Here is a 16,742-nt window from a genome sequence, read left to right on the forward strand (position 1 = left end):
GAAAGACGCAAACTCCAGCCTTGAGGTACTGCAGTTAGACTAAGTATTTTTATTATTATCAGTTAACAGATAAAAGGACCACAGGCTCAAAGATAATTAAGGTCACATGGCTATTAAAAGGTCGTAATAAATGCTACTTTGAGAGCACTGATTATGTGACAGCTACTGCCCTGAAGTGCCTTAGGCGTATTGATGCACTTAATTCTCACGACAGCCCTATGAGGTATTACCATATGCCCACGCGTGGATGAGAAAATTGAGGTGTAGAAACTGTATTGCTTTGCTAGAGCTGTCACAACAAATTACCACAAACTTTGTGATTTAAAACAACAGAAATGTACTCTCTCCTGGATCTGGAGGGCAAACGTCTGAAATCCAGGTGTTGGCAGGGCCACGCTCTCTCCAGAGGCTCCATGGGAGATCCCACACCTTGTCTGTTTCAGCTTCTGTGGTTCTTCAGCCTGTGGCTGCCTCACTCCACGTCCTTCTTCACATGGCCCTGTTCTCTTCTGTGTCTCTCCTCTGTGTGTCTCTTATAAAGATACTTGTCACTGGATTTAGGGCCCACCTGGTTAATCCAGGATGATCTTGTCATCTTGAGATCCTTCACTTAATTAGTTCTGCAAAACTCTTTTTCCAAATAAGGTTGGTCATATTCACAGGATTTAGGACTCAGGACATGAGTGTATCCTTTTGAGGGGGTGCCACCATTTAGCCTGTTACAGAAAGGGTAAGTAACTCGCTCAAGGTTTCACAGCCAGTAAGTAGCAGAGCTGGGATGTGAATCCAGACAGTTCAGTTTCCGAGCCCTTGCCCCTAACTGCTCAACTCTTCTGCCTCTGATAAACAACAGAGGCAGGGCTTGATTCAGGCCCTGGGCTAAACCTTACCAGATATGCAAAGTGATTCACACTCGTTGTTTGTCCTGATGGACCTTATGGTGGCAGGGAAGTTCCCCCTCCTCAGACAACTGCAAGAGCCACTTAACTAGCCCCCATCTTCACTCTTGCTGTGTAACATAGGGCAAGATTCACACATGAGGCTCTGAATGCTAGCCCTTGGTATGGGATCTTGGACAGGTTAACCTCTCTGAGCCTTGATTTCTTCACCTGTGAAATGATGATAATATTTTCTGGCCCACAGGTTTATCATGCACATAAAGAACATTAACAAAATCCCAGCATCTGGCACATACAGATGCCTAGGAAATGCTACTTGCCTCCTCTTTTCTCTTCCATCCAATCAGTCCCCACACAGAGATAAGTATAGTCACCTGTTGGCTTGGACCGGGGTTCTGGTAGTGGAAGGGGAGACAAGTGTGGATATTAGAGACATTTAAGACACTGAGTTGATGGGGTTTCATGACTGATTGATGAGCTGTGGGGTATAGAGTGAGTGAGAGGCAAGAGGGAAGGCTCCCAGGTTTACTCTGGCAACTAGGAGGACAGAGGTGCTGTTCAGAGAGCAGGACACATTGGAGGGGGACAGGTGGAGGGGCGTGGAGAGGGCAGGAGGAGATGGTGAGCTCAGTCTGAGGCTGCTGAGTTTGAGATGTCTGTAAGCCATGCAAGTGGAGTTAGTATCTAGAGGCTATTGAATACATGGGTCTGGGCTCAGAAGAGAGTCCTGAGCTAGGAGTCTCCAATGTATGGGTGATAAACGCAAGGGCAGGAGCTGATGGGGAATGTATTTAAGAAAGAAAGAAAAGGGTCTGAGAGTGAGGCCGTCTTCTAGGCTGAGACCCACAGCAACGTCTCCTCTCTTCACTCTACTCTTAGCCCCTGAATAAACCCTCTGTGGGGACCAGCCTCCAAGACCACGAGGGAGCACCGAGGGATGACAGACACTCCTCCGTGTCCTCCCTGCTCAGGCTGAGGCAGCAAAGAATCTGCCAGTGTGGGGGGTGCGGAGGGATCCAATTCAAGGCAGAGGCTATCTTCTTGTTTTAGTGGTGATAGAAACTTCAGAGGAAACAAGATAAAAAGTTGGAGGCATTACTGAGAATGCAAGAAAAACAGTACCTCTGTGCACTGTACAGGGCTGTGTAAGTTGCTACAGTGTTTCCATATAGATATTTGGCAATTTGTATCAAGGACCTTAAATGTGTGCTTCAACATTCCATTGTTATTAATTTATTCTAAAAAAAGTCGGTGATATATACATAATACAGTGCTCATCACAATGTTGCTTATAATCCTAGAAAACTGGAAACAGCCTTAAGATCCACAGTAGGGGACACATTCCATGAATTTTGATATCATGCAATACCATGTAACCCTTAAAATAGATGACATAGAAGTATATGCATTAACATTGAAAGGTGTTTGCCATATATATTTATGTAAAAAAGCAAGTGACAAAAAGCATGTATGTGACCAAATGTGTGTTGAAAAAAAGAACTGATGTATATGCATACATAGAAAAAATCTTTAAGAATATTCACATAGAATCTTTAGTAGTTATCTCTCAACGGTGCACTGAAGGGTTATTTTATTTTTTCTTTATATTAATATTTCTGAATAGATTTTATAATGATCCTGTATTGTCTTTACATACAGAAGAACAATAAAACCATATCCTGCAAATAATGTGATAGAGGGATGGAAAATCTTGCTTGGGTTAAACTGATGTCATCTGGAATAAGTTGTCGGGTGTCCGGAGGAAGAGCCTGGGATGAGGGACTCACAGCCTCTAACAGAAGTGAGGGAGGGTCGGGGAGCCAGAGATGCCAGCAGTTGTTAGAGTCCAATATCTAGTGAACCTGGGGACCTGAAGATGGAAATGCCCTGTCCCCATGGACGCATGAATGACGCAGGCTTTGCACATGTTTCCCAGTGATCAACCACCTTCTAAATCTTGTGTTAAAAGTGCTGGCAAGGGGGTGATCGCGGACTGGCCGAGGCACAGAATTGCTTAGTAGCTGAGGGGGGGATGTTGTTTAGGTGTCAGAAGGCCGAGATTTAGTTCGTAGCTCCCCCACCACCACTTTAAAACAGTGTGCACCTCAGTGAGTTACTTCAAGGTTCAGGTGCTTAGCAGCAAAATGAGACAATAATGGCACTTACCCTTCATGGGTTTTGTGAGGACTAAATGAGATAATGGGTTCAAAGCTTTCAGCATAGGGTCTGGCAGTATATAGGAACACTTGCTCTTCCCTCTGCCTGGGACAATTTTCTGAATGTTTTTGCATGGTTCATGCCCACACTTTCACACTTTATTCTGGACTCTGCTTAGAAAGGGCTTCCCTGACATTCCTATTTAAATTAGCCCCCACCCTCTTCCCAGCACTCTCTACTTCTTATTCCATTTGTGTCTTCCTTCATAGGATTATTATTATCTGCTATTATATTATGTACAGGTAAGTTCCATGAGGCAGAGTTTTGCCCCTTTGTTCATGGTTGAATCCCTAGTTCCTAGAAGATTGCCTGACATATAGTAAGTGCCCAATAAATGAATGAAAGAATATATACATATTTATTTGAATAAATAAATATATGTATATTAGCTTTTTATTATTATTGCTAGAATTAAATAGATGCATTATTCATTGAATGAATGAATGAATACATATCTATTATTTTCATATTATTATTATCCTTAACTGCTACATGAGCAATAGATCCATGCCAAGGGAAAGATAGAGTCTAGATACTGTAAGTTGCTTAGACCCTTTGATTCAGAAGTATTTCAGATAAATACCCAAAAGTGGGGTATCTATTTCTAGATAGATGTCACAGATCTGCCTGAGCTGGGAGAAAAAGACTTTAGATATAGGAGTCAATTTATCAACTTGTGGGGAAGGACGCTTCCTTCTTGACCTCTGTGAGCAGCTTTACAGTGACAGCATTTAGGAGGAATTGCTACTCCACTGTTTCAAATTTGCAAAGGGTTATAGGAATGGAACGCAGTCTGGTAGGCAGTGTGGTATAATAAGAAGGCAGGTATTGAAATCAGAACAACTTAGCTTTGCATTTTTGCTCTGCAGCTTAGTGTCAGCGTGATCTCTGGTGAATTAGTTGAGCTCTCAGAGCCTAATTCTTAATCTATCAAGTGCAATTGATATTAGCCTCACATAACACAATACCTGGGATACGACAAGACCTCCTAAAAACCAGTATCCTCCCTTCAACTGACTGCTTAGAAGGAAGTCAGTGGGAAGACCTGAGGGAATTCATAAAGGGATGTCGATCTTTTTCTTGTTACATATGAAACCGAAGCCCAGAGGAAACACAGCCTAGGGGTAAGGAAAGAGTAGTTCAGTATTCTGACTCAATCAAAAGGCCTGGTGTTGAATCTTTGCTCTGCCACAGAGGAGGCATGTAGTCTTGGCCTAGTGATGAGGATGATGATATCGTTGATAGCACCAAGCCCACAAATGCCTGGCACATGATCAGCTCTTAGTAGATATTAGCTATGAAAATGATTTATTATCACCAAGTGACCATAAAATATATTATCCAAATTGTGACACTTCTGAAAGGGAAAGTGTTAATAGCTAAGCCACAACAATAGGTGTAAACTGGACTGACCTGGGCAAAGGGAGTCATAGGTTGCCCTATTGTTGTCAGGATTCCTGATATGTAAGAGTGAATATTTAAAGAGTATTTAAGCAGAGGCCAGGACTATCAGAGAATAGTATAGAGATGCCTGCACTGGTCTAGCTGAACTCAGCACTGCTGCTGTCTCCTTCACAATTTCAAGCCTTTCGGATCCCACTGGGGCCCTGTCAGCAAGTTTACTACAAACCCAGTTTTCCTGGCTTGAATCTCACTGGGGAGAGAGGTTTGGAGGATATCTGCTCCTGTTTCTGTTAACTGGCTTGGGGGTGTGTGCTGACCTGAGCCCCCTGGTGGGCAGATGCTAAGAGTGAGTGAAGCGGCAGCAGGAGTGATCAGCTCACTCTGGGCCTCACCTGGGGCTTGGGCGCAGGTGTATGCACCTTTGCTGATCTGTGCTGGTGCACACAGCAGCCCCAAAGGCTCACATTCCATCCAAACAAAGTTAATTAATTCATACCCAGCTTCATTTTGTCCTCGAATCTGAAACCAAGTCTCTTGGGGATGATTTGTAAATCAAGCAGTTATTGTTTTTCTCCCCCTAAACTTGATTAGGTTAATTCACAGTAAAAATATTATCTTCCCAAATAAGGCTTGAACTGGAGATTATTAAGCTTTGGAAGAATCTCAGAACCTCTTTGCAGTGCCAGTGATGCTTCCTTGACTTACTTGTTGTTGGTGCTCCAAGCCCTCCAGGGCCTCTTCTGTAATCAAAAATGATATTACAAAAGATCAGAATCTGATTAGCCTGCCCAACTCGCCTTCCTGTGGACAAAGGGGTGGAGACCGACATCTGTAATTGATCTCTCAAAAACCTAACAGGAAGCAAAGCCTCAGCAGATACCTCACCAAAAGGATTTCCCACCAATCTTCCAAATTAGAATTCTTTACAAGTTTTAAATTTCTCCAAAAGTTTAAGGATTTATACAGCACTTTGCTTCTCCACTTGAGTTCTTTGAAGTCAGCATACAGGCCTTATTACGATGTTTTTACTAACATTTATTATAATTTTTTTCTGATTATAGTTGTGATACATGTTTTTTTCTTTTAAGAAAATATAGAAAAACAAAGATGTGACACTACAAATCACCCATAATCCCACAACCTAGATCTCATCACTGTTAACATTTCAAAATATATCCTCCCAGGCCCTTGGCCTGTGAAGAAATGGAGAATTTAACACTTAGCACCATATTTTTAATCGCCTGTTGGGAGAGTTTAGCTTTCTCATGGTCATGTTTGATATTCAGAAAAGTTTATCATAATCAGTAACTAAATTTTATAAGCAGCTTGAACCAAAAAAAGAAAAATTCAGAAATCTTCATAACTTTTAAAATAATTATAGTAAACTTTATAAACACTCCAAAAATCTCATTTTTGGTAAATAAAAGTATTTGGTAGAGAGTTTGGGGGCTAATATTTGGTGAGTTGGCTTTTTGGTTATTGGACTTCAGAAAATTGGCCATTTGTCATATTGACAATTCAGTTTATGGTGCTGTAGTGTCTCATGCTTCAGGACTAGGACAAAGACAGGACATTTTTATCAAAGGCTCCCAGGATGCTGATAATTGAGAAGGTGCAGCAAGACGGCATTTGCAGGGGAAAGGCAAGGACTGAAGGATGGAAAGGGCATGTGTAAACATCATGCAGACAGGGATCCAGGTTGGATTTACAGCCAGCCGTTCTGAGCTGGGTGGAAGTGGGGTTGGAATGAAAGCCACCTGGAAACGATAGAAGTGGCAGCTGTGGTGGAGGTCCTTGCAGCTGCCTTCAGACCCAGGTGGCATATGTAGTTCCCTATATGGCTGGGCAGGTCCAGGGCACACTGGTGGGATGGGCTGGGTGCCCTGCACCAACCTGGATTAAAGGGTTAGGACCAAGGCAAGCACCTATGGCTGCTTTTCAGTATTGACATGTTAGATCTCGCAAATTTTTATATGGATCCAAGTATCTTACCCTCCCCCTCTGCACCAATAAGGAGCTAGGAGAGGTATCATATTACTGTGAGTGTATATGGAACAGAGCCTGTAAACACAAGCCCATTTTAATTGCCACTAAGCATATCTTTTAAAAACTATCTTTGAAATTAAATAGATACAGGAGTTGCTTTCCTGGGGTGTACCAAGGTAGGATGATACCATCTGTGACTGAATGACATCTATGACTTAGCATGTGGGAAATACCTCATGCTAAGACGTAGATAAGATGGGAAGGGGTGGAGGTCAGAGAGCATCCTGAAAAGGGACAAGAATGCAGGAAGGCATGCTGGATTTAAGAAACAAGGGGAAAGGAAAGAACTGAATGAGAATCACTGACTATTAAAACTGGAAAGAACTTAGAGATGAATCAATCCAAAACCTCCCCTCTATAGATAGGTTGCTACATCACAGAGAGGTGAAGCAAACTACCAAAGGTCACACAGAGAGTTGGTTGCAGATCCAATACATAGGACTCATGACTCCTGTCCAGGACACTAAAGGAGATTTAAAGGTATAAAAGGAGGACTCCAGAGAAAGCAGAGGGATTTTCCTAGGATCTGAATTTATGATTACTTGCCTGACAAAGATAGCAAAGAAAAAGGCAAGAATTAATTTTATTCTCCTTGTAAAACTTGGGGCTTCTTCACCCACAACCACTTTACTTAAATCCCACCTGCCTATGAGCAAAACAGATCATCAGCAGTAAAAAGCAGTATTGCTTCCTGAGATTTCTTAGCTAGTCCATGGGAGCTGAGATGATGTGATCACTCATGAGTATCATTCATCCCTCATGTGGCTTCTGTTTACAGTAATTCTGCAAAGTTAGGGAAAACTTTAAAATGAGAAGCAGAAGGAAAATGAGTTGCCTACTGTAATGTGTAAATTTGACTTCCTTGGGCCATCAGTTTTATGCCATGAGCATATCAGATGTTATACAACAAATTGCTAACCTGTGAAATCTTGCTGCGGGCACTACAGTGACTTTGGATAACATCCTCAGCATCACCATACACCCGGTGTCCAGCAATCAGAGCCATCCCCACCTTAGACCAAATTCCCATTGATCAACAGCTTGTGGTCTGCTCATCCTTTCAGGGGCTACTGTGGCTGAAATAACCCTAACATTCACCTGTCTCAGGAAAGAAATCAATAATCCGGATAATAGGTCCATTTAACTGCACTAAATGGATGGGAGAAACAAACTCTGCAATCAATATCTTCACCAAGAACATGGACTTCAAGCTGTGTACACGGTCCTTTGTAGGACTGTACATTTATAAAGAAATTTTTTTCCTCCCCTGACGTTTTCTTTATCCTCTTTAATTTCTTCAGGTAATTGCCCAAAACATAGTTCCTTTCATAATTAAAACTACCAATATGATGTCCAAGGCTCATTAGCACTCCCCCACGCAAGATGCTGGGGCAGGGGTTCTCAAAATGTGATCTCTGAATCAGCAGAATCGGTATCACCTGGGAACTCAGAAATGCAAATTACCAGATCTCTCCCTAGACCTTCTGAATCAGAAACTCTGGGAGTAGGGCCCAGAAATTTGTATTTTAACAAGCCTCCAGGTGATTCTGATGCACACTCAAGTTCAAGAACTGCTGCTCTGAGGGAAGATGGTGCATTATGGCTGTCTCATAATAAGGGTCAGAGGCATCCGAAACAGCCTAGGACTCCTTCAGGGGTCACTGATTTCACTGCTCCACTTATGATGACAGAAAACAGGAGGTTCTTGGTTTGAACAGATGTCCTCTGAACTGTGGGGGAAGAAATACACTAAACTACAGCCATACAGCAGTGAAGAGGAGAGGACTTCACATGGCTGTAACTGTCCTTCAAGCCATGGAGAAGAGAAAATGCCTGTAGGAGGAGCAATGATGAAACCCAGAGGCAACCACAGGATTTTGATAAGCGGTTTGTTCAACATGCTTGAGGGTGAAAGGAAGGCCAAGAGGGTGCACCAAAAGGTGCTGGGTTTGTAAGACTCTGGTTTTGAGAGGTTGACACTCACACTGCTACTTTCTAAGAAGCCATATTACATTTAAAGTAAATTCAGTATGCAAGCTGAAGGGAAGATGACCAAGGCTATTTGCAAGAGGATTCCTAGGTTGCCTCTATCAGCTCTGTGTAAGGCAAATAAATGAACTTAAGAAGAAACGAAACACCAAAAAGCTATCAAGGTGAATTCCAACTTGGCTTTGCATTAATAGATTTTACTTTATTATTTATACTTGTTCATGACAAGCTATTGGAATAGATGGAAAAGATCATAAAGGACTTTGGAGCTAAACAGATCTGCATTCAAGTCCCACTTGCGCCACTTACTAGCTGTGTGACCTTGGATATCTTACCTAGCTTTACTCAGGCTCAGTTTCCCCAGCTGTAAAATGGCAGTAATAGTAGCACCTACTTCCCAGTTATTGTGCTGATTAAATGAAATGAGGCATAGCAACTGTCTAGCCCAGTACCTGGTAAATAAAAGTTCCTGGGGAAAGTTACTCACTATATTTATTATTTTCCTTATTTATGACTCAGTGTCCACTGTCTTTGCTTGATGAAGAAGTGGGAAAATATGGGGATGAACGAATGAGTTAATAAAGCAGGGAAAGAGCAAATGAAGGCATCACATTAAAAGTCAACTTGCTTCTGGGAGGCCGAGGCGGACGGATTGTTTGAGCTCAGGAGTTCCAAACCAGCCTGAGCAAGAGCAAGACCCCGTCTCTACTAAAAATAGAAAGAAATTAATTGGACAACTAAAAATATATAGAAAAAAATAGCCAGGCATGGTGGCACATGCCTGTAGTCCCAGCTACTTGGGAGGCTGAGGCAGGAGGATCGCTTGAGCCCAGGAGTCTGAGGTTGCTGTGAGCTAGGATGACGCCACAGCACTCTAGCCCGGGCAACATAGTGAGACTCTGTCTCAAAAAAAAAAAAAAAAAAAAAAGTCAGCTTGCTGTTCCAGGTAGTGAGGGACCACATCTCTCCTTGGCATACCCTCTGTTGGGTATAGCAGGAGAGAGGCTTAGCTTCTTGTCTCCTTCCAGGCAACAGCAAGCTAAAGAAGGTCTCCAAGCTCACCCAGAAGGAGAACACAGCCTCCTGAACACCCCGTGTCCTGTGATTCGCCCCCCTCATCCATCTGCCAAGAACATAACAATTCTGCCTTGAGTCCTCCAAGGACCTGAGCCTTCATTTGCTTTATTTGGCATTTTTGCTCAGTGCAAAGTCACTTGCTGTGCTTGTACTCAACTTCATGGCCTGTGCCAGTTTCTAGCATGCTGAGGGCTGCTATTTTCCCTTCCTAAAGGCCAAGTGTCCTGCTGTTTCACAAGGCAGAGTGAGAATGTGGCGAACTCAGATGGACAGCTGAGTACCCGTAGAAGATTTCAGGAGACAGGCTCTGAATATGTGACTTCTGCACAGCTTTTGGGAAGTCACTTTATCTCTCCTTTGGGGCTTTAGTTGTGGCAAGATAGGTATTGAAAAACCTACCCCAAATTATTTCAGAGCTCTGATTTAACACATTTTTACTTAAAAATAGTACGAGAAGAGTAAATACACATGTTTATGTGTGCACACACATACAACACTACAAATCTTTTGACAATCCTTTGACAAACTTGAGGCAATACAAATTCAGTTTTACTAATTGCCCAGGATGTGGTGCTCCCTTATAATGTTTTCACGCTTTATATTCCCATCTTCACTCTGAAAACAATGCTGGTCCCTACAGGTGTCGACTCTTCCCACTGTTTCCTAGGTTCTGGTCACATTAGTAACAGCTTCCCCATCCCGAGTGCTCCGTCCATGCCAGGGACACTGCTGGGCACTTTATATGCACTATTATTATCCCCATTTTGCAAATGAAGAAACCGAGGCTTAGATGGCTACAGGAATTTGCCTCTGGACAGATGACTTGAGAGCAGCTGAGCTGGGATTTGACCCCAGACCGCCAGGGTCCATGGCGTGTACACTTGAGTGTTACGGAACAGCGCCTCAGACCCAACCCTGCGATTCCCCGGGCTGCTCAGCCTCTCCTGTGTCTAGCCATTCCCTGCACACCAAAGCAGTACACAGGAGAAGGAATCTTCTCTACTACTGGAGTTAGGAAGGAGGAAAATGTCGATGGTTTTTCTTTTGGCGTAATCACTAGAGAGAAGAGCAATTTCGAGAGAAAGAGCAAAACTCCCATCACACCAAAGTGTCACAACCTGTGAAACTATGAAGGTAAAGGAGTTCTGCTCTGCCTCTTCACAAAGCTCTCAGTACAAATGCATGTGTCTGGTATGTTACTCTACATGTAGAAGACACTCAACAAAGGTTTTGATTTTAAGACAATATCAAGTTTACACTTTTATCTGAAAGAAAGTGGAGAGAGACATTCTTACACAATCAAGGATTTTTTTTAGAAGTCCTTTATGATTTGTTCACATATGGCATGGTCAATGAATTTCCTTCAAAAAATAAAACAGTCTCTTTGAGAGATTCCATCCACTTTTATGTTATTAGCTATCAACCACAGGGAGTCAGCTCCCAAATCTGTGTCTATTCCAGATCCATGTGGTCAGCTGCCAACTGATGACCTCCTCTATATTTTCCACAGACATCTGATCTTACCAGGCCAGCGTCACTTCTGTTCCTCTCCCCACTCCTCAATGGGACTGATTCCCCTCAGAGACAGTCAAATGACTTCTCCAGCTATTCATACCTAAGCCAGACACCTGCAGACCCCTCCTCCCTCACCCAGTCTCATGGCTTGTTGATCCTGCTTTTGGACAGACTGTCTTCTGGTCCCCTCCTCTCAGCTTCCGCAACCACTGCCATCCCCACTTCTTTCCTGTTATTGCACTAGTTTCCTGTTTTCCCTGCCTCCCACCCTTCGTGGGAATGTCAAAGTGATCTTTCTAAATACACGCATCCAATCCCATTTTTCTCTTGGTTCCCAGGGCCTCAGTGCGTCAACTCCAAGCTCTCTGAAGTTTAGAGAAAAGCACTAAAACCCTCATGGTCAGATTCCTCTGTTCCTGTCTAGCATCCTCTATCTTCTCGCCACCCTCACTTGACCACCCAGTCATGCTGAGTCACTTAAGAGTTCTCTGTCATCACCCCTCATGCTGCTGCGGGTGTGTGTACTGGTCATTTTGCCAAGAGAGTCCTTATTTCTTTTCTCTGGTGGAGAATTCCTACTCGTCCTTTGAGACACAGGTTTGGAGTCATGTTTCTTGCGAGACTTCCCTGATTCTCTCTAGGCAGAGTTAAGTCTTTTCCCTGTAGCTCCTGAACACATTCTATTGTATTGCTTAGTAATATGCATTTTGATTATTTATTTACTTGTCTGTGTCTCCCAGCTGATTGTAAGCTTCTCTGGGACAGGGCCTCTGTCTTTTTCATCTTTGTGTCTCTAGCATCTAACACAGTTCTTAGCATGTCCATGGAACTTGTTAAACGCTTGTTTGAAAGAATGAATAAATGAATGAATGAAACTTAGTATGTTAATAAAAAAAAGTCATATGTCCTTCCCCAAACCAATCACCGTGGCCATAAAAATTGGATATTCTGATTGATTTAAGCCAACTATTGGCCATCCCAAAAGTGTGGGAAAGACCTATCCTACCCATCACATGGCCAGCAATACGAGAGGATGCTAGATATCCAGAGATATCTTTGCTTACAAGCTTTTTCTGATCTTTGGGACCTGCTTTGCTACCTACACAGTAGGAGGGAAATGCTAGAGGATTAATGTTCCCACCCTAGGAATGGCCCTTAATTCCTGATGAGAGTAAATATACCCCAAGTGTATAAATGTCCCAGTTCCCCCATCTCTAGAGTGAGATAACTCTGTGATGTTTGTTCTACACTAGCTTCCAGAGTGTCCCCAGCAGAATGATGCTCCAGTTGCCCATAGTGGTAACTGGCTTGACCACACTGCCTTACAGACTGCCCTCCTTATCCTGTCTCACTTTTCCACTCCACTATCATGTTTTCTTTACCTCCTTTGACTTCCTGTCTCAGAGTTGGCTTCCTGGGAAAACGAAATGAAGATGTTCTGCACCATATGCCAAACTCCTTCCTGAATCCAGAGGCTTTGTGAATAATGTTCCCATCTGCTTAGAATGTGTTTCCTCTTCCTTCTCACTTGACGCAATCTCACTTTCCCTTCAAGCTTCAGTGCAAATGTCACTTCTCTTGGAGCACTTTCTTTGATCCCTCTCCACCTGACGCCCTTCTCCAATGCTTGCTTTCTTCTTCTGTACTTCTTCTAACAATGCTTATAACAGTTGTCATTTAGTTACTTGTTTGTGTAATTATTTGCTTTCCATCTCTATCCCCAACTAGACTGGGAGCAGGTTGAGGTCAGAGATGATGTTCTTGGCCTGCCACAGTATTGCTGGTGCCTACCACAATGCCTGGCACAGAGTAGAGGATGGAGGACTAGCTGGCTTTGGAAAGATGAGCCTTGTGAAAGACTAAAGACGTAAGTTTGAGGGTCATTCACACAGACATAATCATCAGAGCTTTGGATGAAAAAGGCCTTTTATCCATATGACTCCTGTAGGGATATACATTTATTTCTTATGACAAAATATAACATTTATACATAGGAAGGATGCCCATTGTTTAAGGGAGAATCTTGGTGTGGCCCATTTATATCTACAAAAGATGCCATTTTAAACATTTTTAATAGAAACAGGATTCCATCTCAAGTCCACAATTTATTCATTCTTTTATTCACTTAATACCATTGTATCTCACAAGATTTTAGAACCATCTGCCATCAATTTTTTTCAGAAGTCATTAGAGAGAATATGTTAATGGAGAATATTCCAGGTTCTCTCTCTGCCCTTCCTCTATTGTATTTCCACACTGGGCTTTTGGTTTTCATTAAAATAACAGAGCAATGTTATGAAATCAATCACCATATTTGCTGGAAAAGGGTAACTGAAGATATTGTCAATTTTGTCACTTGGTGCTTATGGGGAAAAATTTCTTTATTTTTTAAATTAATTAATTTTTTATTTCAGAATACATGGAAACAACCCAAGAGGCCATCAATACATGAGTGGATTAATAAAATGTGGTATATGTATACCATGGAGTACCACTTAGCCACAAAAAACAATGGTGAACTAACACCTCTTATATTATCTTGGATAGAGCTGGAGCCCATTCTACTAAGTGAAGTATCACAAGAATGGAAAAACAAGCACCACGTGTACTCACCACCAAATTGGTACTAATTGATAAACACTTGTGTGCACACATGGAAGTGACATTTATTGGGTGTCGGGCAGGTGGGAGGGGGAAGAATGGAATGGGTATATTCACACCTAATGGGTGCAGTACTCACTATCTGAGGGATGGGCATGGCAAAGGCAATGTATGTAACCTAAACATTTGCTCCCCCATAATATTCTGAAATAAAAAATAAATAAATGAAAGAAATTTCTTTTAGTGATAAATGGCATGAAGCAAGGTAAATATAAACAAACAAGCAAACAAGTATGCTTTCCATCTCTTTGTCAGGCAGATTCTTTCTCACAAATTGCTAAACCTGATGCTTATCTTGACAGGGGATGAATCCAGGTTTCGTAGGGCTTGAGGCTTATATAATTTGGAATCTCTCTTTGAGAAAAAAGTACAAAACTACAAATAAAAATGCAACACAGAGCCTTGGAAGGGGCCCACATGAGACAAGAGATCTGAAGTTTAAGCTTCATTGGTTCCACAGTAAATCAGCACCAGAGAAACTGGTCTCTTCTTGCCCCATATCCCTGCCAGATTTGTTGTGACTTCTATGACTTGTTTATATTGCTTTCTTATTTGAAAGGCCCCCTTTTTCTTCTTCAATCCTAGGACTATAGCTTTTCAAACTTTGATTCCACAATGCTTTTCTTTGACTCTACACAGCAGAAAAGTCATCCCTTCCCCAAAGGCCCACTACCCCATGTGTAGAGCCCTGGATAGTTTGTAATGAATTGCTCTGCTTGAGGTGCATAGATAATGCCTTGTCCAGTAAGATTGTTCACTTTCTTGGCCCAGGATTGTTTCTTCTTTTAGATTTCTCTCAACACTTAGCACAGTTCTGAGTACAATAGGAAGGGACAGGAAAAAGGAAAGCTCTCATAGAAGCAAAACGATGGGGTTTGGAGACAGGCAGGCCTGGTAATGTCCTAGCTCTGCCATCTGTCAGGGTGGGACTTTCAGCAAGTCTCTCAATCTGAGTCTCAGTTTTCCCACTGATAAAATGGATATGATAGTGATATTTATGGCACATTATTGTTGTAAGGATTAACTAAAAGCATTTATTCACTCACCAAGTATCTATTTAGCCCCTACCTTGGGATATTTTTGGCACCAGAGACTTGGAATAAATGTGAATGAGAAATACTCTGAGTGGAGGCTCTCAAGGTTGAGTTGGCAGATGGAAATTTATAATGGGACAGGATAAGGCCATAACAGACACACAAGCAGAGCATGGAGCCAGATGCTTACATAGTAAGTGCTCAGTAAATAGTTGTTGAATAAGTGGCTAACACAATAAGGGCATTCAGAAGAGAAAATCATTACTTTTGCAAAATAAATAACGTTACAGATTTGTAAGATCATCTCAATATAAATGTAATGGATATGACAGTGCCTGGGAAGTTGTAACATGCTACATGTTAAAGAAAATAAAATCAATAGGCAAAAGAAAGCAAGAATTAAATGAGGGAAGAAAAGGAAAAAGGGGAGAGAGAAAGATCCTAAAGCAGCAAGGAGGAGGAAGGGATGTCTGTTGACCCACCTGGCCAAGTGTGCACTCCATGCCACCCAGGAAGTCAGCCTCTTTCAGCCCATTGTGGTTGCTGCTGATGTCGTGGACTTCAAATCGCAGGCGCTGCACCTCTTCAAAGTAAAAGTCCACTGTAAACAGTTTTGAGTACACTGGGTTTATGCAGGTGCGAATCACCTCTGTCCTGTCAACCTGCAAGGAGAGAGAAAGAGAAAACCTATCAGGTATTAGGACATTTTATTATCATCTTTCTAGCAAATTAATCTCATGGTGCTTCCATTTTTCCCAACCATAAATGCCCCCCATCAAGTCACCAGGGTAGGAAGTTCAAAAGTCTACAAGTGGCACCTTCTGAGGACGAGCCAAGTTTCAAGGAGGAAAATCTTATTAGATATAATAATTTGAAATTTTTATTTGAAGATTGAGAGTATGTTGTATTATTAGATGATAGAGCAAGATGACTCAATCATAGTGGCAGCCTGGAGCCTGAGGGCACATCTGGGCTCAGAAGGCAAGAAATCTGTAATCAGTTAGTGATGTCTGACGGGCATAGTGACGGGAAAATGGCAGCATCAGTGTCTCATTTTAGCCAACTCTAATATGAATTTCCTAACTCATGATTCCCAGCATAATGACGTAGAAAGTCCATGAGAATACATAAGAAGATAACAGCCTTTAGTCTCAAGTATGTCCCTTATTAGGTATATAATGTTCACCTGTTCATCTCAATTCCCTAAGTCTCAGTATCTTCATTAACAAAATGAGAAGTAGAGGATTAGAGGATGAAAAGTCTGTCCTGCTCTAAAACGAAGCTGTGATTCCCTTTGCCTTCTGTGACAATAACTCTCCATTTGTCCCCCTCTCCCAGATCCATATCTGCCACTTTCTGCCCTACTCTGTGACCCAGGAGGCTGACCTCTATGAATTCAATTTCTGGGGCTCCCCTGCCTTCTGGGCTCTGGCTGGAGTCAGCCAGAGAGGAGCTGGCAGGAGATCAGAGAGTGGGAGAACAGAGAGGTGCAGGCATGTCTCCGCATGCACAGATTCTGCTAGCAGACTCCTTTCCACAGAGGGAGCTTTTGCTAGGATTAGGTAACACAGTCCCTCTCTCTCTCTCTCTCTCTTGAACCTTCAGAGTGCGGGGTGGTAGTGGCTTTCTGCAGCTGCTTCCCTGATGTCTCTCAGATGCCTCACCTTCCTTTGCTGGCTTGCTTAACCCTGCCTGTGTCCCTATAAAGCATTTCTCTCTAAAGAGATTAGCCCTTTAGGTTAAGCTCTCTGGGTATGCCATCTGTTTTCTGCTGGGATCCTTACCACTAATGTTCTTTTCCTCTATATTTGTCACAGGTAAAAATACGCAAAACCATTTGTATTTTGGGAAGCCTTAAAGGACTAAGTTATAGATAACCCAAGATTCTACCGCATCTCTC

At 42.4% G+C, this 16,742-nt stretch overlaps 1 protein-coding gene across 2 annotated transcripts in view; it reads right to left on the bottom strand.

Moving 5' to 3' along the window:
• Window positions 1-16,742, bottom strand: part of CPNE4 (copine IV) — a 486,060-nt gene that overhangs the window by 153,834 nt on the left and 315,484 nt on the right. For both annotated transcript variants that reach the window (XM_012663497.1, XM_012663488.1), the window contains one exon: window positions 15,325-15,504. In XM_012663497.1, the coding sequence (XP_012518951.1) occupies window positions 15,325-15,504 (180 nt within the window). The remainder of the gene's footprint in view (window positions 1-15,324; window positions 15,505-16,742) is intronic.

This window comes from Propithecus coquereli, unplaced genomic scaffold (assembly GCF_000956105.1).
Source record: "Propithecus coquereli isolate 6110/MARCELLA unplaced genomic scaffold, Pcoq_1.0 Scaffold12, whole genome shotgun sequence".
Taxonomy (NCBI): Eukaryota; Metazoa; Chordata; class Mammalia; order Primates; family Indriidae; genus Propithecus; species Propithecus coquereli.